We start from the raw sequence: 25,076 nt of genomic DNA on the forward strand, positions 1-25,076 counted from the left end.
TCATATCCAAAAGAGATTTGCCAGAACAGCAATCCACTGGATTCCTAAGTGGGATTACAGGATCAAAAACAATGTCTGATTTCCTTATGAATGCAGTGGACAAGGCCTTACAGAGTCAAAATGGACACCTGGACCTTTTCCTCCGTTTCCTTCTGGGTCTCTCACTGGAGTCCAATCAGACTCCCTTAGGAGGCCTACTGACACAGACAGGAAGCAGCTCTCACAGCAAAGAGGAAACAGTGAAATACATAAAGAAAATGATCAGTACAAATCCCTCTCCAGAGAAATCCATCAATCTGTTCCACTGTCTGAATGAACTGAATGATCATTCTCTAGAGCAAGAAGTCCATACACACCTGAACAGAGGTGGTGACCATTGTCTCAGTGGAGCCAGGCTCTCTCCTGCTCAGTGGTCAGCTCTGGTGTTTGTGTTGCTGAACTCAGAAGAGAAGTTGGACGAGTTTGACCTGAGGAAATATGACCCATCAGAGGCATGTCTACTGAGACTGCTGCCCGTGATCACAGCATCCAGAAAAGCTCTGTGAGTATTTTCAGTCATAAACGCATTACTGCACTGGGGGTGAGTTTCCCAAAAGCACCATAAGACTAGACACAGAAGCCTAAGTACATTGTTAACGCCAACATAAATTACTGGCAATTAAGCATTCTCAAAAGTTGTATTAAAATAAATGACATTAAAATAAAACAAATCTTCTTTTATTGAATTCATGGTAATAATTTAGACCCTTGTTCAGTGGGTAAGATTTAGTGGGCAAGATAAACTTATACTGAAGGTGTTGCATACTGTCTCAATGAGCAACTGTTTGGCCAGTAGCTCCAATTTTGCATTTTCTGGGCAGCAGTGGCCTACGGGTAATAGAAGTTGGCTTGGGACTGAAAGGTTGGCAGTTCAATCCACTGAACCAGTAACATCCATGGCTGAAGTACCCCTGAACAAGGCACCTAACCCCCAATTGCTCTTTGGGCACTGCAGCAAGTTATGAATCACTGTTTATGACAAAAGCTGTGCAAGGATGCATGAGAGTGAAAATGCGTGCAAGCGACTGGAAATGCATGTGAGAGCAAGTGAAACTGAGGGAGTGACTGAAAAGCTTTTAAGTGAGAAGATGAATTTGAGGGAAGAGATTTTTCATCTCTGCTAGTCTGCTTGCAATATGTGAAGGTGACTGATTGATGTATATCTACATTTACTTACTATATACAATCACATAGTTTTGATCAATTTGCACTTTTTTGGGTATATCTAATGAACAAATGTATTAATAATCTCCTATATTCAAGTTCCTGCTTTTGTAGAAATTCCACTTTTCAATACCTGAATAGAAACCTAATGGCCACCTCTGACCATCTGACCATGCCAGAACGCCCTCATTTAATCAAACGTTTAATCAAATAATAGTTCAGCCAAATAATAGATGTTACGCAAATACTGTCAAACATAGATATGCTATTTTTCTCTTTGCAGGTTATCAGGCTGCAGTATTAGAGAGGAAGGTTGTGCTGCTCTGGCTTCAGCTCTGAGGTCAAACCCCTCATCACACCTGAGAGAGCTGAATCTGAACTACAATGAACCAGGAGACTCAGGAGTGAAGCGGCTCTCTGCTCTACTGGAGGATCCACACTGTAAACTGGAGAAACTAGAGTGAGTTACTGACTTACTGTCTCTTTATTTACATACATCATTGTGTCTGTCATATACAAAAGCACATACATAACGGTGTTTTTCTCTCTGGCATACACGTACACACATAAATTATTTTCTTTGAAACAAGCAACAAATATATACAAAATCAACTATGAATAAGCGAAGGTGTGTGTGTGTGTGTGTGTGTGTGTGTGTGTGTGTGTGTGTGTGTGTGTGTGTGTGTGTGAAAGAGACAGAGAATATGTATACATTATAGAGTGTATTTGTGAGTGATATATATTTTGTGTGTCATGCATGTGTGCTTGTGTGACTGAGTGTGTATGTCTGTGTTTACCTTGGTGGGTCTGTTTGCCTGCATGCATGTCTATGTTTGCCTATGTGTGTGTGTGTGTGTATTGTTTCCCTTCATGTCTGTGTTTCTGTGTGTGTTGTCAGTGTGTTGCTGTTGACTGTTTGTGACTGTTTTTCTCCAAGACTGTGTGAGCACATGTGGGTAGATGCATGTACATTGTGTGTGTGTGTGTTTGTGTGTGTGTGTGTGTGTGTATCAACAAATATAATTGCGATGCTCTGATATTCAATTAGTCTTGTGAGTTTTGTGACGTAGAGATTGTAAAGAACATTTGTAGTTTGTGTACTAACTGAACTGTGTGTGTCTGTGTGGCGTAATATGTTGTGTGACAGATATTTTATGTGTTTGTGTGCCTATGTGTGTGTACATGTATACTTTGTGCCTGTGTATGTGAGTCAATGGGTGTGTCTGTGTTCATTTGTGTGTGTTTGTGTGTCAGTGTGTATGTGTCCTTGCATGCATGCGCACATTTTTGTGTGTGTGTGTGGGCAGGCATGCATGATTGTGTGTATTCTTGAGAAAAATAAGGGAACACCATTACGATATACATTTGTATGTGTGACAGAGAAAGATACAGTGATGGTGTACATATGTCTGCACTTTTTTTTGTGTGTTTGCATACTTGTATCTGTGTGTGTGTGTGTGTGTGTGTGTGTGTGTGTGTGTGTGTGTGTGTGTGTGTGTGTGTGTGTGTGTGTGTGTGTGTGTGTTGAGCTGTAAGTGTCAGGAGTTTTTCTCCTTATCTCTGTAGGCTGACTTTGGGCAGTATTAGAATGCAAGGCTTTACTGCTTTGACTTCAGCTCTGAGGTCAAACCCCTCATCACACCTGAGAGAGCTGAACCTTGGCTACAATAAACCAGGAGACTCAGGAGTGAAGCAGCTCTCTGGTCTACTGGAGGATCCACACTGTACACTGGAGACACTACAGTGAGTTACTGACTTACTGTCTCTTTATACACACACACACACGACTCCTTTTTTGTCACATACACAAACACAGACATCTACCACACACACCACACACACACATAAATTGCATCTTTTCTTTCACAAATACACATATACAATTGCAGGGGCACCACACAACATACACAAACAACAAAAGCATACAAAATCAACTGAATCAGGAAAGGTGTGCGTGTGAGAGAGAGAGAGAGAATGCGTGTACACTGTAAACTGTGTTTGTAGATTGTGCCTCATCCCTACCTCCATCCCTCAGACTGTCCTCTAAGAAACGTCAAGCTCCGCCACTGCCTGTGGCGCCCCGATCACCACCAGAAAGATGTTGTCACTGTAGCAGCTGGGACCTGCTAATGTTATCACTGTAGCATAGCAGCAGAGACCTAAGAGTATCAATGTGGCACACTACTTGAGATTGGGATATCTCCTTCCTCTACAGCATATGATGGTGGGTGAGATGATGTGGTAGCGAGCACAACTGGCTCTCTACCACATCAGCCCACCCACCATCATATAGTCCCTGCTGCTACAGTGCTAACATTAGCAGTACATGTTTTCAAAAGAAGCTCAGACACAGCATGCCTGTAATGTCCCTCATTCCACTGCTTATCAGAAACAGAAAAACAGAGAGAGTTCATCTCAGATACTGTAAATATGGCAAATCAGCATCATGTAAGATACGAGCCACAGTGTTTGGTGCAGAGCACAAAGGTTATTAAGTCAGCTCTTTTTAATATTAGGTTGCTCATGAACAAATCTCATTTAATTAATGGTTTTATTATAGCCCATAGACCTGATTTTATGTTTTTAACTAAAACATGCTTAAATGAAACTATATTAACTCAATCAGCACCACCACACTTTATAAACATCTCTTGAGCCAGCCAGAAAGGTGGAAGTACACCTGCGCTATCTATTTAAAAATCTCAATATCAGACAAGCTATCCACCAATGAAACTGTGACTGGTCCATCACCACGTTAAATTATCATGAAAATGTCCCAGTTTAGCGCAATTAAAAATATCAATTTAATCAATACAGTGAGGCACCTTAAATCATCTATGCCCAGCCTTGATACCTTAGCTAGTATCCATTTAAAGAATGTGTTTCACTCAATATCACACAACATTCTTCAGATAGTAAACATCTCACCCTTATTGGTTGTTTTTCCTAAGACATAAAAAAATGCAGTGTTGCAGCTGCTATTTAAAGAGAGAAACTTGGAAGCAATGGGGTTGGGTAATTACAGAAATATATCAAATTCATCGTTTACTGGGAAAATCATTGAGAACTGTTTTCAAGCAACTTACTGATTTCCTGTCCACAAATGGCTGTGTAGTCCACAAATGGCTGTGCAGTCCACAAATGGCTGTGCAGTCCACAAATGGCTGTCATTTTTACTACCTTTCTTGGCAAAGACCATCCTGAGGTGACAAATATCGGAGTATCTTTTCCTATTTTTATGTGAAGCCCTTTGAATTGCTGTTGTGTATGAGATGTGCTATACAAATAAACTCGCCTTGCATTTCTTACAGTATATTTGTGTTTGTACATGTTGGAGAGAAACAGACAGTGATGGTGTGCATAGGCATGTATTTTTGATTATATGTGTAAGATTGAAAGATTGTGTTTTGGGCTGTGTGTTGAGCTTTAAGTGTGAGACATTTCCTTCTCTCTGCAGGCTGGTTAACTGCTGTATTACAACAAAGGGCTTTGCTGCTCTGGCTTCAGCTCTGAGGTCAAACCCCTCATCACACCTGAGAGAGCTGAATCTGAACTACAATAAACCAGGAGACTCGGGAGTGAAGCAGCTCTCTGCTCTACTGGAGGATCCACACTGTAAACTGGAGAAACTACAGTGAGTTACTGACTACTTGTTTCTGTACACACACAAACACACGATTGCATTTTTGTCACATACACAAACACAGACATAATGGTGTTCGTCTACCACACACACACACACACACACACACACACACACACACACACACACACACATAAATTGCATCTTTTCTTTCACAAATACACATATACAAATGAAAGGGCACCACACAACATACACAAAAAACAAAAACAACTGAATCAGGAAAGGTGTGTGTGTGTGAGAGAGAGACAGAGAGAGACAGAGAGAGACAGAGAGAGAGAGAATGCGTGTACACTGTAGATTATGTTTGTGTGTGCCTGATATTTTACATGTTGTGCCTGTGTTTGTGGTGAGTGCATGCAGGTCTGTGTTTGCCTGCTTGTGTGTCTGTTCGCCTGCGTGTCTTTGTGTGGTGGTGCGTGTGTGTGTGTGCATGTTTGTGAATGTAATTAGTCGTGCCTGTGTGTTTGTGTGAAAGAGACGAAAATGATTACACATACTGCTTCCTTGCTATTTAGACGCTTCTCTGCTTACCTCCTACTTCTTTATATGTTTCCTATGCCTCTGCTTTCTTTCAGAAAGTTCTTTTTACAAGTTTGGGTATCTCAGATTATTTCAAAGAACCATGAAACTATGAAAGTCGTTGCTTTTTCGTGTAATTTTCACATTTTTAAGATTAGTTCCATGGATACTAGAGCAGGAAAATTCCTGTTGGAAAGAAACATCAGAAAATGGCTCTTCTGGTTTCTGAGCATATGTGCTGTCAAAATTGTTGCAGTCACCTACAGAAAATGACAGTAATGGAAATGGGTTTTTAGAGCTTGTTATGCGAGTTAAAAGCTGGCATTCTGGTACTTGACGAAAAGAAACAGAGTGTGAGTGCCGGCAATGGACCACCTTCCAGCGGCTTAGTGGAGCAGCAAGCAGTGGAGACACAGAGCCAGACCCATGGAATCCATGAACAGAGCCAGTACCATGAGTACAGACGACAGGAATAATCACTGGATCCGGGTCAGGGCCAAACCCAAACGATGTGCTACATATGGCTCTGTGGTGTTCTCCCCCAACTAACAGCATTTGTTCTCCTACTGGAAATGCTGATGTTAAAGCTAACACAGCTGATCAGAGACTTTAGCCTAATATGAGATCACTTCATCTGCAGGGCACATTTGACCCACTGCCCCCCCAGCTTGAGCACTACAGCATGGCCACAGAGTCTCAGCCTGTGGACACGGTTGACACCCTCATAACAGAAGATGAGACCATCAGTGGCATGAAATATGCGAAACATATAGTTCGCTGTGAGCTGAACATCGGTTACATAGTAAACTGCCAACAATACTGACTGACTATACAACGGTGAAGCAGCTTATCGTGCATGTTGGCTAAAATGACACAAGAAAGCAGGAGTATGAGTTATTAAAAAAGGACTTTAATAACCTCTTCAACACAATTAGAATACTTGGCATTCAAACATTAATCAGAGTTCCTCACCTGCATGGAGAACAAATATTTTTCTCAAGTTTATTCAGATTAAACACATGTCTACACAAAAGCTGCAGGTCTGCCAACTTTTATTGACAACTTCAACCTGTTTTTTGGAAATAGGAAATTGTTTAGGTGAGCTGGACTACACACAAACAAGAAGGGTGCGAAGACCTTAACAGACAACTTAATTTTCTATCCACCATGGCCAGTGACAAAATACTGGCACAAGCAGCTAAGGACTCCTTTCCACCAGTGCATTGTATCGTTCGAGACCCACAACATCTTCCCCCCTCTGTGGTTGCCCTGAAGGGGCTGCAGACCTTGGATGAGAGCCATGACGACGATGGAGCTTATCAGCCTCCGGGAACCCAATAACCCCCATGAGGGCTCTACACTGTCCTCCACTCCCATTCCTCTCCACCCTCCACTTCATCTCCACTGCCCCCTCACCCTACATGAACCTCCCAGCAACAAAGGAGAAGCTGGTATTGGCTGGGATAAGGCTGTCACCTTCTTGGTCAGCCAGCCTTGGGTCCAGTGTAATATCAGCCCAGCTCCTCCTCCATCCTCATCTACTGCCTCATCCCTACCTCCATCCCTCAGACTGTCTTCTAAGAAACGTCAAGCTCCGCCACCGCCTGTGGCGCCCCGATCACCACCAGAAAGATGTTGTCACTGTAGCAGCTGGGACCTGCTAATGTTATCACTGTAGCATAGCAGCAGAGACCTAAGAGTATCAATGTGGCACACTACTTGAGATTGGGATATCTCCTTCCTCTACAGCATATGATGGTGGGTGAGATGATGTGGTAGCGAGCACAACTGGCTCTCTACCACATCAGCCCACCCACCATCATATAGTCCCTGCTGCTACAGTGATAACATTAGCAGTACTTGTTTTCAAAAGAAGCTCAGACACAGCATGCCTGTAATGTCCCTCATTCCACTGCTTATCAGAAACAGAAAAACAGAGAGAGTTCATCTCAGATACTGTAAATATGGTAAATCAGCATCATGTAAGATACGAGCCACAGTGTTTGGTGCAGAGCACAAAGGTTATTAAGTCAGCTCTTTTTAATATTAGGTTGCTCATGAACAAATCTCATTTAATTAATGGTTTTATTATAGCCCATAGACCTGATTTTATGTTTTTAACTAAAACATGCTTAAATGAAACTATATTAACTCAATCAGCACCACCACACTTTATAAACATCTCTTGAGCCAGCCAGAAAGGTGGAAGTACACCTGCGCTATCTATTTAAAAATCTCAATATCAGACAAGCTATTAGCTTCTCTATCCACCAATGAAACTGTGACTGGTCCATCGCCACGTAAAGTTATCATGAAAATGTCCCAGTTTAGCACAATTAACAATGTCAATTTAATCAATACAGTGAGGCACCTTAAATCATCTATGCCCAGCCTTGATACCTTAGCTAGTACCCATTTAAAGAATGTGTTTCACTCAATATCACACAACATTCTTCAGATAGTAAACATCTCACCCTTATTGGTTGTTTTTCCTAAGACATTAAAAAAGTGCAGTGTTGCAGCCGCTATTTAAAGAGAGAAACTTGGAAGCAATGGGGTTGGGTAATTACAGAAATATATCAAATTCATCGTTTACTGGGAAAATCATTGAGAACTGTTTTCAAGCAACTTACTGATTTCCTGTCCACAAATGGCTGTGCAGTCCACAAATGGCTGTCATTTTTACTACATTTCTTGGCAAAGACCATGCTGAGGTGACAAATATCGGGGTATCTTTTCCTATTTTTATGTGAAGCCCTTTGAATTGCTGTTGTGTATGAGATGTGCTATACAAATAAACTTGCTTTGCATTTCTTACAGTATATTTGTGTTTGTACATGTTGGAGAGAAACAGACAGTGATGGTGTTCATAGGCATGTATTTTTGATTATATGTGTAAGATTGAAAGATTGTGTTTTGGGCTGTGTTTTGAGCTTTAAGTGTGAGACATTTCCTTCTCTCTGCAGGCTGGTTAACTGCTGTATTACAACAAAGGGCTTTGCTGCTCTGTCTTCAGCTCTGAGGTCAAACCCCTCATCACACCTGAGAGAGCTGAATCTGAACCACAATAAACCAGGAGACTCAGGAGTGAAGCAGCTCTCTGCTCTACTAGAGGAGCCACACTGTAAACTGGAGAAACTAGAGTGAGTCACTGACTTACTGTAACGGTGAGCAGTAAGGAGGCGGACATGATTTATTATGGGCAAATCCAGAATCAGTCATTGTAGCAGTCCAAGATCATAGACCCAACACAGAGAGCATGCGGATACGTTATCAAACGAACAAAAAATATAGGAAGGCAAACAGGGGTAGCAGGCTATAACAAAGACTAGGAAACACAAAGGCTAGAATAAACACAAAGGCACGGAGTAAAAACTTATGGGCTTTCAAAACCATTAAAATAACCAAACACAAATGCAATGAAGCCTAACAATGAACAGCCAAGACACAAGGCACAAGACAGGCTCTAAATACCTGGACTTAACAAGACTGGAAATGAGGAACAGGTGTAGAAAATCAAATGAGGGTTGGGGAAAACGAAACTACGGAATGGAACTAAAATACACACGACATGGAAAACATGGAACACGGAAGCTGGGAGAGAGTAACTGTGACACACACTATCTTTTTATAGACAGACAGACACACACACCCACACTCACACAGACATAAGCACACCTTCACTGTCTTTTCCCGTCACGCACACTATAACGGTATCCCTCTCTCTCCCATACAGACACATGCACACATAAATTGCAGTTCTCTCTTTTCCTCATTAATTATATCTGTCTCTCTCTCTCTCTCTGGCTCACACAGACACACACCCCACACACATTGTCAGTTTCTTTCAATTTATTAATTTTATCTAATTTATTAATGATTAATAATTCAGTTTCAACTCATGAAAGTTGCTAGTTTGATATGTGATTATTTCTCATATACCAAAAATTAGAACATCACTCCTAACTCAGTTAGTATAGAAACATATAACTGAATTGATCAGGATGGATAATGCAAATGAATAAGGAACAAGTATTGAAAAGAATAATGAAACCATGAACACATCAAATAATAGAAGCAAACATCACAATTTGAAGATTATATTAAAATAGCCACATATTACAGGCTGATTACCATTTGACATCATAGTGGGTTAAATAGTAAGTTGTTACTTTGTGAATCTGTGGCAAATAGAAATATATTTGTGAACATATCTATGTGGGATAAGAAAAGTCTGATGTAATTTATGGTCACAGTTCTTTGAAGCATAACCAGGCTGGTAACAGTTCCATACATTTCAATCAGTGAGTTTTATGACACCTAAGATGAGGGGGAAAGATCAGAAAGCTAGGTCAGCATGATAAGCCATCAGCTAGGCCATTGGGGGTCCTGGGTTCTGTCCGTCACCCAAGGGTGAGTGAAAGCCCACCCTGACCAGGCTGAAGTTTCATCAGAAGAATAATATTAGTCTTAGCTTCATTAAACACACTTGCAATATTACATAATGTTTCTCTCTGTTGTGAGATTGTTTTCTAATCAACCAAAGCGATGTGAATATGGATTTGTTATATATTGCACATGTGTGTGTTTGTGTGTTTGATTATGTGTGTTGAGCTACAAGTGAAAGTTTTTCTCATTTTTCTCTGCAGGCTGTCTAACTGCAGTATTAGAGAGGAAGGTTGTGCTGCTCTGACTTTAGCTCTGAGGTCAAACCCCTCATCACACCTCAAAGAGCTGAATCTGGGCCACAATAAAGCAGGAGAATCAGGAGTGAAGCAGCTCTCTGCTCTACTGGAGGATCCACACTGTAAACTGGAGAAACTACAGTGAGTTACTGTCTCTCTCTCACACACACACACTGTAAGTGTATCTCTCTCTCTCTCTCTCTCTCTCTCTCTCTCTCTCTCTCTCTCTCTTGCTCTCTCTCTCTCTATCACACACACACACACACACACACACACACACACACACAGCTACACACACACAAGCACACACCTTCTTCATGTATCAATCAGATACACATACCCACACTCCTCTCTCTCAGTGGAGTGTGTGTTGAGCTGTAAGTGTTGAGTTCTTCTCTCTTCAGGCTGGTTAACAGCAGTGTTACACACCCTCACTCCTCTATCTCACTCTTTCTCTATGTATACACACACACACACACATTTGCATGTTTGGGTTGTTTAGTGAAGAGTGGTGTAGCTTTATTTCTGAGTGTGTGTTTACAAATGTGTAGAAGAGACATTTTGTGTGTGTGTGTGCGCGCACGTGCACTCATGTCTGTGCACAAGTTGTGGGTGAGAGAGAAAGAAACTGATGGTGATGGCCTGTATTTTTGTATGTGTGTAAATTTGAGAGATGTGTGTGTGTCGAGCTGTAAATGTGAGGAGTTTTTCTATTTGCAGGTTATCTGGCTGCAGTATTAGAGAGGAAGGCTGTGCTGCTCTGGCTTCAGCTCTGAGGTCAAACCCCTCATCACACCTGAGAGAGCTGAATCTGAACCACAATAAACCAGGAGACTCGGGAGTGAAGCAGCTCTCTTCTGTATTGTGGGATCCACGCTGTACACTGGAGAAACTACAGTGAGTTACTGACTTATTGTCTCTTTATATACACACCCACATAATCAGTATATTTCTGTCTCAAGCATATACTTGTGCTTATACTCTTGCACAGTTTTTATCTCATAAGAACATCGTCACTAGTTGTAATACACACACTCTGACTGTATCTCTCTCACACACATACGTTTTGACTGTATCTGTCTATCACTGGACCATTTTCACTCACACACTCACACACACACACACACACACACACACACACACACACACCTTTTTCTCACAAACATCAGTCTTTACTGTAACTTGCACATACACGCACACATTATTTTTAGTATAATAATAATAATAATAATAATACAAATAACAACAAAACAATTGCAAGCAAAGCACTACCACCACCAATATTAATAAGGAAGACTAGAGAGTTGTGTGTATCTGAGTGTTTGCATCTCACATGAATATAGAAAGACCTTATTTCCAAGGTGGCAAACTTTCACTCATTTATTTGACAGCCCATACATGAGGAAATTACATAGCATAATCCATGGTTCATCCGAACTGTGCATAATTACAGGGTCCTTCTGGTACCAGCGATGGCTCAAGTGTATACCGAACTGTCCGGAAATGTTCAAATATGATTCCAGTCCTATTCCAGGACTGCTCAGGAAGAGATCCATAAAGATCTCTCAAGCCTCTCAAATCTTCCTAAGATGCTTGCGGTTGTTTTAGTCTTGTGACTATCCATGGACTTAGGTTATTTGACTTTCCAGTTGATGATTTAAGATTAATTGCTGCTGGCCAAACAGAACTAATCTTATTTCTATCAACAACGAAAGCAAACTAAGTTTAAATGATAGTGTTATGGTGGGGAAAAAAAGTTTAGAACTAACTACACAAAGAACAGACAAACAGAATGTAACTCTAAAGAATGAATTCTTCTCACAAGAGGTTCAAAACTTGAAGTTTCTTCTTTTTTTTTTTGGAGGGCTTCAGACACTTGTTCTCCATTGTGTCTACTACTTAGCTGTTACAAAACAGCTTTCCGGAGTGTTTTGAAAGGACTGGTTGAACCTGCAGAGCTGGTTCCTCAAATTGTCTTAAACAAAAAAGAAAAGGGAAATTAAATGAAACACAAAGAATAGGTACACATTCTTCTAATCACTTGGCATCTAAGATTAGACACTAGTTTCTGGACATAGTAAATTGAATGTATTCGCCATTCTAACTTTACCTGAGCACTGGGTTTTTGTGTTTTAAAATTAAATAAGTAATATAAAACAGACAATAATATATAAGGAAACAGTTATATATTTTCCTAATAAAATTGATTATTAGGATACATTAGGTAAGTACCTTAGTAGCATTCATTCTGCCAATGACATCCATGACTTAAGCAGGCTTCCTCAGCCCGCTGTATCTAAGCTGAGGAGGTAATCAACTTACTAATAACTGTTTAAATAATAATGTGAGTATATGACTATCACAATAGTTTCATAAGTGGCTAATATAGCAAGGCATAGATGAAGCTGTATAAGTTAACAATGAGAAAGAAGATTCCATAATTGACCAACAATGGCAGCAGTTGGATTTTTGGCTCATGATAGTTCTGAAATGTTATGTTTTGCAGTCTATTATGATGAGGTAAGGCACAGTTAACTGGTTCAGGTTGAGAATCCTGTTGCCATCACTGGAGGGCACTGTGGATACATGAATCAAAAACCAATCAAAGCAGAATTGAAATGTTATACTGCTGTTACATTTTTTAAAAGATCCTTTGGGAAAGGTTAGACTCCAGTAGCGATTTGGGAATGTGGACTTTTAATAATCATAGCAAAATCTAAATATCTTAGAAGGCAGAACATACCTTCTTATTCCAAGTGGAGTTTTATGGTTTTTGAGTTCACCAGGTTCGGTCAGAAAACCATAAATTTGGCCATGTGTCTTTTGTATTGATTTGTCAAAGGCAAGGAAGATGGCCGGGGGGGGGGTTCCGCATTTTTCCGCTATTCCAGTCTAACCCAACCTCTGATCACGTATCCAGTCTAACCCAACCTCTGATCACGCATCCAGTCTAACCCAACCTCTGATCACGTATCCAGTCTAACCCAATCTCTGATCACGTATCCAGTCTAACCCAACCTCTGATCACGTATCCAGTCTAACCCAACCTCTGATCACGTATCCAGTCTAACCCAACCTCTGATCACGTATCCAGTCTAACCCAACCTCTGATCACGTATCCAGTCTAACCCAACCTCTGATCACGTATCCAGTCTAACCCAACCTCTGATCACGTATCCAGTCTAACCCAACCTCTGATCACGTATCCAATCTAACCCAACCTCTGATCACGTATCCAGTCTAACGCAACCTCTGATCACGTATCCAGTCTAACCCAACCTCTGATCACGTATCCAGTCTAACCCAACCTCTGATCACGTATCCAGTCTAACGCAACCTCTGATCACGTATCCAGTCTAACCCAACCGCTGATCATGTATCCAGTCTAACCCAACCTCTGATCACGTATCCAGTCTAACCCAACCTCTGATCACGTATCCAGTCTAACCCAACCTCTGATCACGTATCCAGTCTAACCCAACCTCTGATCACGTATCCAATCTAACCCAACCTCTGATCACGTATCCAGTCTAACGCAACCTCTGATCACGTATCCAGTCTAACCCAACCTCTGATCACGTATCCAGTCTAACCCAACCTCTGATCACGTATCCAGTCTAACCCAACCTCTGATCACGTATCCAGTCTAACCCAACCTCTGATCACGTATCCAGTCTAACCCAACCTCTGATCACGTATCCAGTCTAACCCAACCTCTGATCACGTATCCAGTCTAACGCAACCTCTGATCACGTATCCAGTCTAACGCAACCTCTGATCACGTATCCAGTCTAACCCAACCTCTGATCACGTATCCAGTCTAACCCAACCTCTGATCATGTATCCAGTCTAACCCAACCTCTGATCACGTATCCAGTCTAACGCAACCTCTGATCACGTATCCAGTCTAACCCAACCTCTGATCACGTATCCAGTCTAACCCAACCGCTGATCATGTATCCAGTCTAACCCAACCTCTGGTCACGTATTCAGTCTAACCCAACCTCTGATCACGTATCCAGTCTAACGCAACCTCTGATCACGTATCCAGTCTAACCCAACCTCTGATCACGTATCCAGTCTAACCCAACCGCTGATCATGTATCCAGTCTAACCCAACCTCTGATCACGTATCCAGTCTAACCCAACCTCTGATCACGTATCCAGTCTAACCCAACCGCTGATCATGTATCCAGTCTAACCCAACCTCTGGTCACGTATTCAGTCTAACTCAGTCGCCTTTTATAATTTAGTCATTCTGTGCTGGATTAATGCATCTGCACCAGTCATGAAAATAACCTCTGAACATGTATTCAGTCTAAGCCAACCCAAAATAATAAACAACATTTCTGCCAACACATTCTTTTGCCATGGTCTTATACCTTATTTCCGCCACACCCACAAGTCTGCTCCATGGTGTTATTTGTTTAAGGTTAGTGCGGCTGCATCCACGAGCAGCAGCACCAGTTGCACTTTCATGCCATTAAAAAGTATTTTCACTGAACTCAAAACCACCGAGTCATCTCCACCTCACTTTGTTCCCTCAACCTTGCTATCTTTCACTTGTAAAGATAACATGGGGCCTAAATATAAAGCCCAAACTTATCATAAATCTCGCCATATAGACACACAGCCCCGGTGTGCACTGGATGATTACAATGAGCACATGCATAACTGTTTAGTGTTGGCTGATTAACATTATTGATGTAACCCAATAAGAACCAAACCTTCACACCAAAGTCACATTACAACATAACAGGCAGGTACGACTCCAGTGTGTGTGTGTCTGAGCATTTTTATGTGTTCACACATTTTAATCAGTTCACACTGATTTTATATGTGATTTTGTATGTCTGATGCCTGACAATGATGAATGTGTGTTCACGTGTGATCATTCTAATTCTCTGTCTTACAGCATCTGCACATGATATACATGACCTGATCTGAGGGTAGCCAAAGACATGCACACATAATTTTACATTTGATTTTCCTTTGTAATGTGTGTTAGTGTCAATATGTGTGAACATGGCTGCAACACAGGGCTGTGTGTCCTCCCTATGTCTTCCAGCAACTGGACAGCCACACACCTGACCTGGACACCACACACACACACACACACACACACACACACCTGACCTGGACACCGACACACAAAAGACTTGGACACTACACACCTGACCTGGAAATCAATACTCCTGATCTGATCTAAAAAAAACTGCCTTCCCATTCTCTAGTGCTCATTATACATTTTTGTAATTACAGTAAATAATTTAAGGAATTTAAGTAATTAAATCAGTAAATAATTTAAGTAATTAAGTAATTAAAGTAATTAATTTATTTAATTTAAGTAATTAAATACATTTAATTTAAATGATTTAAGACCTGTGTTTTGTTTACCAGGTTGTTGGTTATTTTGGTTTGTTCGGTTGTCTGTAGATTTGGTGTAGCTAACATAGTTTCTGTCAATGTTGCTTACTGGTTAATTTCTGAGTCCTACCTACTTCTGTGCAGTTGATGTTTTGTTAATCAGCCTTGTGTCCTTTTCTCTGTCAATATATTTTCCTTGCCTTTTGCTTAATAGATGTTTAATTTAGGTTTGCCTTAGTGTTTCCCACATGCTACATATCTGTTTTAGCCTCTATGTTAGCCTCCCATGTTGTTTGTTAGTTCTTTCACTCTAAAGAATTCCTGCACTTGCATCCTGCCTCTCACTTCATCCCTGCTAAATGTTACACCATCTTGGATAATCAGATTTTTTTTCCCCCTTTGAATATGAAACTGTACTGAGAAAAAATGGAAGTTTTGTGTCTGATGTAGTTATGAGTATGATAATGGAATCATGTGGATAATGATTTGGATCCATTTTGAACTTCAAAGTGTTAATACAATATAATCAATGTTGTTTGAATCAACTGAAGGATTTGGGAATGTTGCTTTGAAAGGTATTGAAAGGTACTAGCTTTCAAAACTTGCTAGCTACATTAGTTTCATATCTCCAGTGCAAAACAAGACATTGGACTGCATTTGCACAAGGCTTATGGAGCACCATCGTTGAGGTTACACTTACTACTGTATCATTTAACCAGAGCTCAGGGAGCACCCTGTGGGCGTTACACTTACTACTGTATCATTGCTGTACTGTATCAAATGTCATGTTTTCAGACTTGTTCAGTATTCAGACTTAAGCTATTGACAATAAATAAATTATGATGTATTTAAATCAAAGGCATTAACTGAAATCATCATTTACATGGTATTTTTTTGTATTGTGATGTGGCTGTCCCAATCTCCAATCTCTAAATTTCAATGTGGAAACAATGTGGAAATTATTTTTTATTTTTTATTTATGTAAATAACTTATCTTTTCATCAGTAGTGCTACATTCTTTTGCTCTCATGTTTTGCTGTCTTCTTGTTTATTTTTAGATAGTTGATAAGCCATGTCAAATATGATCGATCTGAAGTTGGCAATAGCTGAATGTTACATTTTAGATCACATTATGTCTGACGATGTCTGAACATGTTGCACTTACTCAAATTTACATATTTCCACTTAATGATTTTGTTCTCTGTATTCTCATGTACCTCTGTATAAAGCAAGTGTGCTTCTCAGCATCTCTGACTCTGTCACTCATTCTGAGAAACATGGCCCAGGGCACTGAGGAGGAACAATCAAACCCAGGCAAGGTAGACAGTGGCACCATAGGGATCAGGGTTAAGGAAAACGGATTTTTTTTCCTTACGCAATTTATGTTAACATTAAGTTTAGATGTATTTATAAGTTTAATTATAAAACATTATTAGAAATATTTTCATGTTACTACTGAAGCATAAATTTTAGTTCAAAGGCAGAGCCATGAAAGGCACACCCCTGAATTTTAGAACAGGAAGTGAGACTGCATCCCTGTCCTTCATGCTCAGATGTTGAGTAGTTAGGTCCCATTGTTTTTAGGTCAATATGTTACAAAGACTTAAAATGACTGTGTAACTTTAATAATTGCTGAACACATGTTTCTCTAATAAATGTTTTTGTCTTTTGAAAATCTGTAAGATTTTGTGTTCAACTGTTCAAAACTGTTTACTATCCATGTATGGACTAGCATTTTTTAGTTATTCTCAAAAGTATCTTACATTTTCATTAATGAAACAGTCACCACCAAAACATTTACATTTACAGCATTTAGCAGACACTCTTATCCAGGGCAACTTACAAAAGTGCTTTGTCATTTAATGATAGAATACATCCTAGCCAGTACAGTAGGTTAGAGTCCAATATACCAATGAACTAGAATACAGTTAAAATACAGGGATAAATGCTGATGCCTAGAAGCACAAAATACATAAGTGCTCTCAGACAACAATCAGTGCAATAAACAATTACAAGTACTAGAGTTAGTCAACATAGGAGCAGTCAACATCAGTGCAATAAACTATACACTACAATATGTTTTAGTTAGTCAACATAGAAGCAGAGTCAGTGGTCATTTAAATATTCTACAAAAAGATGGGTCTTCAGTCTGTGTTTGAAGATTGCAAGGGGCTCTACTGTCCAGGCAACAAACGGAAGTTTGTTCCACCATCTAGGAGCCAGGACAGGGAATAGTCTCGATGCTTGTCTTCCATGAGACTTGAAGCATGGTATTCCAAGCCGAGCCATACTTGAGGTTTGAAGTACTCGAGGTACGGATCGGGCTTTGACCATTGACCTCATGTATGAAGGGGCTGGTCCATTTTTGGCTTTGTAGGCAAGCATCAAGGTTTTAAATCTGATGCGTGCAGCTACAGGGAGCCAATGAAGGGAGCGCAGCAGTGGAATAACATGTATGAACTTCGGAAGATTGAAGACCAATCGTACTGCTGCATTCTGGACAAGTTGTAGAGGTTTGATGGTTCTTAGAGGAAGACCAGCAAGTAGAGAGTTGCAGTAGTCTAGCTTTGAGATCACAAGCACCTGGGTAGCTTCCTGCGAAAGAAAGGGTCGAATCCTTCGTATGTTACAAAAGAGGAATCTGCAAGACCGGGTTAGATTAGAAACATGAGTTAAGAACGACAACCGGTTGTCCAAAGTTACGTCCAGGCTACGGGCAGCTTCGGATGGTGATACCAAGGAGTTCTCAAAGGAAACAGTGAGGTCATGGTAAGGGTTGGGAGTACCTGGGATGAACAGAAGCTCAGTTTTACTGGGGTTGAGCTTCAAGTGGTGGGCTGTCATTCATGATGCAATGTCAGTCAAGCATGCTGAGATATGTCTGGAGACCTGCGTGTCAGAGGGTGGAAAATAAATAAATAATTGAGTGTCATCGGCATAGCAGTGGCAGGAGAAACCAATACTGAGCCTTGTGGAACACCAGTGGAGAGTCTACACGGTTTGGATGTGGATCCTCTCCATGTCACTTGATAGGACCGTCCGTGCTGATAGGACTTAAACCATCTCCAAGCAGAACCAGTCACACCAAGCCTGGAAAGAACAGAGAGAAGAATGTTGTGGTTCACTGTGTCAAAGGCTGCTGAAAGGTCTAGAAGAATCAAAACAGATGACTGTTTGGCAGCTTTAGCAACATGAATTGTCTCAGTCACCGCTATGAGGGCCGTTTCTGTAGAATGTGCCGGTTTGTAGCCAGACTGATTGGGATCATGCAGCTGGTTCTGGGTGAGAAAAAGAGACAATTGCTTATAAAACTGCTTGTTCAAGGGCTTTTGAGAGGAAAGAGAGACGTGATACCGGTCTGTAGTTGGTAACGCTGGAGCTGTCAAGTGTGGCCTTCTTGAGGATTGGTACCACCCTGGTGGTTTTGAATGCAGTAGGCACATATCCAGAAGATAAGGAGTTGTTGATGATGACAGAGATGAAAGGAAGCAGATCTCTTGCGATTGTCTGGAACAGAGCAGAAGGAATCAGATCCAGCGGACATGTAGTCAGATTGCTGGAAGTCAGCAGTTGAAGAATTTCATCTGTGGAGAGAGGAGAAAAAGAAGTCAGAGAGTTGGATGTTGGGGAATGCACATTAGTTGGAGGGGTGGGAACAGAGGAAAAGGACTGGCGGATTGCTGCAACCTTCTCCTCAAAGAAGGTGATAAAATCCTCTGGAGTAAGACATGAGAAAGGAGGGGGAGGATTAAGGAGAGTAGAAAAATAGTGAAGAGCTTGCGTGGATCAGGTCAGGATGATTCGAATTTCTCTCTGTAGTATGATGACTTTGCAGATGTTACTTCCAGTGAGAACTTGGAAAGGAGAGGCTTGTATGAGCTGAGGTCTGAATTTATGCAAGATTTCCTCCACCGCCTCTCTGCAGTCCTTAGTTATAAGGTTATAACATATCTGTGACATTTCTAAAAGTGAGCAAATGTAATGTTAACAAATTAAGAATAAAAAATTCAAACAATATATATTAAAGTTGTTTAAATTTAATAAGCCAAATTCAGATGCTAAAATTTGAGTTAAAAAAACTGATTAAGCATCCAGGATATGAAGGATAAGCAGGATATGAAGGATTGAGTTTTTCTCAAATCGAACCAATATCGAGCCAATCAATTATGCTCCAGTGTTCATGTGATGGCCATGCTTGATTTGTTTACAGAAGGGCAGTTTGTTTAATTCTGACCAATATGTATTACATATTAGCATTTGGCTTTGTCTTGTGAGAACTTGCCTCATTACTTATAGACATCATTAACCAGAAGTATATCTAAATGAGTGATATGAGTGATATCTTCTCCTAGCCATGGCCCTCCTCTGAGTAAGGCTGATCTGTGCCTGGAAGAATGAAATGACCCTCACCTCACCTTTGTTGAATCTCCTGGAGAGGTTTGTATTACTGCATTTATTTTAGTGGTATAACATGCATGCTGCAGCAGTGTTAATGTTGTAACAGATGTGTACCATTGTTTTATTTTAATACTGGTGTTATATATTAGTTATATAGCATGCTAGATCAGTGTTAGTGGTGTAGCTGATGTTAGGGTTTTATTTTAATACTGCATGCAGGCTGCAGCAGTGTTCGTAGTGTAGCTGATAGCACCACGCAAGTGTTCATTTCAGACTACAGGGTCATGTGTATGTAGACATGATAGCGATAAACACCCACGCTCTCCTCTCCTCCCCTAAAACACACAGGCTCACACATGCACAGTAGTTTATTCCCTCTGACTAACATTAACTACGCTGGGCGTGTAGAAAAAGTGACAGTAGTACATTTGATCTTTGATCCTTTTCAAAGAGAAAAGCAGAAACAACATGCTTGGCAAGGTCTCGATGCAGACAAGGGACCATCACTGCAACGTGATTCTGGATCTCCCCTCGATAAACATTGTCCATCTCATGGTTACCTCTGACTTCATCTCACTCCATGTTCAGTAGGAAAGATTCACTGGTGACAAACCATGTGACAGATAGTGTTGCACTTCCTCCTCTGATAGCTGAACTAGTTCAGTGCGGTTTAAATGGGAAGTAAAACACTCAGTGGATCCATTTTGTGATCAGAGGAATGAAAATCATTTTAGGAGAAAATTTTGGCATCTTATTTGGGGCTGGAATTTATTAATTATATGAACCTGCCCTACACAAGAAGGAGTTCAGTAAGTTTCAACCAATTAAGTTTATAAACTGATAACCTGAAGCCTTCAGACACCAGTTTTCAGTCAAATGATATTTAGATGTGTAGTCTGGGTAACAGTAAAAAAAAAAAAAAAAAAAATAGTTTTAAACAAAACTTGTTTGTGTATGTGTATGAAATTACTGGACATTGCACTACTGTGTCTCTCTAGCACTGGAGTTTCACTTAATAAGTGTAGAAACTACATAAATTATTCAATTCTCCAGTAGCCAGAATGTATTGAACTCTTCTATACTGTTTACTGCTGTAGGTAGGATTCATCACAGATTCACTGTTCTATACTGTACTTATGATTTGTGATTCATGACTATGCTGTATCCTACATTTACTCTGGTCATACATTGTTTAGATTGGTCAATGGATATATCATTTAACTCTGAAATAACAGTTTGACAGCTAAAGTTGCACTTCTTCCTCTGGTGGCTGAACCAATTCAAAACAGTTTAAAGTTCAAGTAACAATCTCTTTGTGGATCCATTTTATGAGGAGAGGAATGTCCGTCACTTTAAGAGAGAAACACAGTAAGTATCTGAATTGTAGCTGGACCTGCACTACACAAGGAACAGTTCATTTGGTCTCAGCTAAGCTTTGTTAACTGATAATGTTCGAGTCAAAAGTTACTTTTACATGAAACAGTAGCTGAAATAAAATATTTGTTTACATTGTAAAAGTTAAGTCAGATCAACTTCACAAGCTTTTTTTGTTGTTGTTGTTGAAAGATCAGTTTACAGTGAGGTTTCCATTACTCACATATCTTAGCGTTGCTTCTCAATTAGGAAAACGATCATTTATGTTGCAAGGATTCAAGCTAAACTTAAAAAGACTGTTGTTTCCTTATTATAACACCAAATTATTCAAATGTCTGTTTACAGTAAGGAATGTAAATACTGTATTCAAACATATACGTTTAAAAACAACACTTGGCTCAGAGTATTTAAGCACAGGTAACACTTTGCTCTTCATCTAAGCCCAGGTAACCAGGCGCATGTGTATGAGTGCGTGTGTGTTTGTTCCCTGTTTAGGTTTCTATTTCTTCTGTCATGTGGGGTTAAGAAAATAAAGGAAAAAGAAGCAAGTTGTGAAAATGGATGAATTAGTGCAGACCAACATCACAGCTCAGACAGGAGGGAACGTCTGTGCTCCTGTGCTGCATGTGAATCAGGTTCACGCACCAGTGACACTGAACATTACATATGGATGTAAGTGATAAATCTGTTTGCCCAAATCAGCATCTTTCAGCAGAGGCTGCAGTCAATATTTATTTGTACTGATATATACATATGTGGTATATGAATAGAACAGCCCACAGTTTTCAGACTGTGAATTCTCCTCACTGAGTCTGGGGTTCTTTAATCATTATAGAACAGATTAATAAAGATCATTAATTTAATCAAGTTCTGATTTTCCAATATTCCATCCTCCAGTGCAGGAAGTGTCCAGTTCCAGCACCAGCTTAGTTCAGACTGGAGGTGCTTCAGGGACTCCTGCTCAAAATGAAGGTCTGTTTCTACACATCATTACTTATTAACATACTTATTATCATCTGAATATACACATCCCTGCTTATTTACTGAAGGTGACATCTGAATATAGACATGGCTCCTAATTTACTGGATGTCTACTTATACTGACAGTAATGTCTATCAAGTCAAGTTTGACATTCCTTCATATAACTTGCTCACACAAATGTAATTTCTTCCAGACCATGGTGTGACATACAACAAACACAATGCACACAGTACACATAACTACATAAGTGTACCAAAAAAGCAGCTACAACTTTTTTTTTAAGTTTTTTTTTTTTTTTTCTTAAATAGATGGTTACAATTATAATAAAATTATTTTTTGTTGTTGTTTTCTGTGTTTTCTATTAGGATGGATTGAAAAATCCAAATTCCACAAATACAAATTGGAGAAGGAATATAAAGAATTTCATGAAGGAATCTCACAGCATGGAAGCTCAACCCTTCTGAATGAGATCTACACAGAGCTCTACATCACAGAGGGAGGGAGTGGAGAGGTCAATAATGAACATGAGGTCAGACAGATTGAGACAGCATCCAGGAGACCAGCAACACAGGAGACACCCATCAAATGCAACAACCTCTTTAAAGACAAATCCATCAGAAGAGTGCTCACCAAAGGAGTTGCTGGAATTGGAAAAACAGTCTCTGTGCAGAAGTTCATTCTGGATTGGGCTGAAGGAAAAGCAAATCAGGATGTCTCCTTCATATTTCCATTTCCTTTTAGAGAGCTGAATTTGATAAAGGAGAAAAAGTTCAGTCTGTTGGATCTGCTTCATGATTTTTTCCCCAGTTCAAAACAGTTACAATTCATAGATTCTGATGCTTACAAAATCATGTTTATTTTTGATGGTCTGGATGAGTGTCGACTTCCTCTAGATTTCCAGAATAATGAGAGATTGTGTGATGTAACAGCATCAACCTCAGTAGATGTGCTGCTGACAAACCTCATCAAGAAGAATCTGCTTCCTTCTGCTCTCCTCTGGATAACCTCTCGGCCAGCAGCAGCCACTCAGATCCCTCCTGATTGTGTTGACCTGGTAACAGAGGTACGAGGGTTCAGTGACCCTCAGAAAGAGGAGTACTTCAGGAAGAGAATCAGTGATCAGACCCTGGCCAACAGGATCATTGCACACATGAAGTCATCAAAAAGCCTCTACATCATGTGCCACATTCCAGTCTTCTGTTGGATAGCAGCCACTGTTCTAGAGAAAATGTTTGGTGAAGCAGAGAGTGGAGAGATCCCCAAGACTCTGACTCAAATGTTCACACACTTCCTGATCTTTCAGATCAAACACAAGAACAGCAAGTACCATGGAAAAACTGACACTGACTCTCACCAGACTAGAGAAAGAATTCTGGTATTGGGGAAACTAGCTTTTGAACAGCTGGAAAAGGGCAACCTGATCTTCTATGAGGAAGACCTAAAAGAGTGTGGCATTGATGTCAAAGAAGTGTCAGTGTACTCCGGAGTGTGTACACAAATCTTCAGAGAAGAGTTTAGGCTGTATCTGGGGAAGGTGTTCAGCTTTGTGCATCTGAGTGTTCAGGAGTTTCTGGCTGCTTTATATGCATTTCTCTCCTTCATCTCTAACATAAATGTTTTGAAACAGCAAACCACTGGATTCCTACATGGGCTTAAAAGATCAAAAACAATGTCTGACTTCTTTATCAATGCAGTGGACCAGGCCTTACAGAGTGAGAATGGACACCTGGACCTTTTCCTTCGCTTCCTTCTCGGTCTCTCACTGGAGTCCAATCAGACTCTCTTACGAGGCCTACTGACACAGACAGGAATCAGCTCTAACAGCAAGGAGAAAATAGTTAAATATATCAAGAAGAGGATCAGGGAAAATCCCTCGCCAGAGAAATCCATCAATCTGTTCCAGTGTCTGAATGAACTGAATGATCATTCTCTAGTACAGGAAGTCCAAACATACCTGAGCAGAGGAGGTAACCGTCGTCTCCATGGAGCCAGGCTCTCTCCTGCTCAGTGGTCAGCTCTGGTGTTTGTCTTGCTGAACTCAGAAGAGGAGCTGGAGATAGACTTGAATAAATATGACCCATCAGAGGAATGTTTACTCAGACTGCTGCCAGTAGTCAAAACATCCAGAAAAGCTGTGTGAGTATTTTTATTCATAAACACACTACTGCACTGCGGTCAGTACAACATAAACAATGGACTTTACAATGGTGTTAATTTTACAGTAGTGTTTTTTGAACCCCTTTGTAATTAATGTATCATATACCCTAATCACTATTTAAGCTGCTAACTGACCCACTCATTAATCATAAAGTGCTTCTTTGCACTGCCTTTCCTCTCACTACAGGCAGGTGTCCACGAAAGGCACCATAAAAAAATAAATAAATATAAAAAAACCCCACAAATTTATGATGAGATACTCTAAAATGCTTGTATTTCTATTATTGCTTATAAATGCATAATGAATGTCTGGAATGTTGATTTAGTCATATGCTCCGGTGGGTTCAGCTTTCTGTATATAACTCATTTTAACCCCTTATTCAAACAAGCTAATTGATAAAACTGTAAACATAAATACATCATAAAAGTAAGAAATTCTGTAAAAAATAAAGTAGTCTTCTTTGTGACCATTTCCTGTCTGTTTATCTAAAAGTAGTAGTTTATTGGTCGCAAAGGTAAATCAGTACCAATACACTGTTGCTCAGTGTGTACTGCATGTACTTAATCTCTGCATAATATCACCACACTGTAATAGTGCACAAAGGTAGACAGGGCAGCAATCTTTATGGTGAGTAATATTTATAATAATTAATATTATTACAATATATTATTATTATTATTATTATTATTATTATTATTATTATTATTATTATTATTATATAATTAATACAGAAATATTTCCGCT

The 25,076-nt window shown here is 40.1% G+C and overlaps 2 protein-coding genes across 2 annotated transcripts in view; both read left to right on the forward strand.

Annotated features, from left to right (window-relative positions):
• Positions 1 to 25,076, forward strand: part of LOC113567517 (NACHT, LRR and PYD domains-containing protein 12-like) — a 218,612-nt gene that overhangs the window by 185,024 nt on the left and 8,512 nt on the right. Inside the window, exon 12 of the mRNA XM_035521724.1 lies at positions 1,487 to 1,663. Within this exon, the coding sequence (XP_035377617.1) occupies positions 1,487 to 1,663 (177 nt within the window). The remainder of the gene's footprint in view (positions 1 to 1,486; positions 1,664 to 25,076) is intronic.
• On the forward strand, positions 20,527 to 24,418 carry LOC118240558 (NLR family CARD domain-containing protein 3-like). The gene is made up of 5 exons (XM_035521422.1): positions 20,527 to 20,627; positions 21,108 to 21,186; positions 21,688 to 21,864; positions 22,090 to 22,164; positions 22,540 to 24,418. Exons 3-5 carry the CDS (start codon positions 21,750 to 21,752, stop codon positions 24,312 to 24,314), a joined length of 1,965 nt encoding a protein of 654 aa, XP_035377315.1. The 5' UTR covers positions 20,527 to 20,627; positions 21,108 to 21,186; positions 21,688 to 21,749; the 3' UTR covers positions 24,315 to 24,418.

The sequence above is a fragment of the Electrophorus electricus genome, chromosome 22, assembly GCF_013358815.1.
Source record: "Electrophorus electricus isolate fEleEle1 chromosome 22, fEleEle1.pri, whole genome shotgun sequence".
Taxonomy (NCBI): domain Eukaryota; kingdom Metazoa; phylum Chordata; class Actinopteri; order Gymnotiformes; family Gymnotidae; genus Electrophorus; species Electrophorus electricus.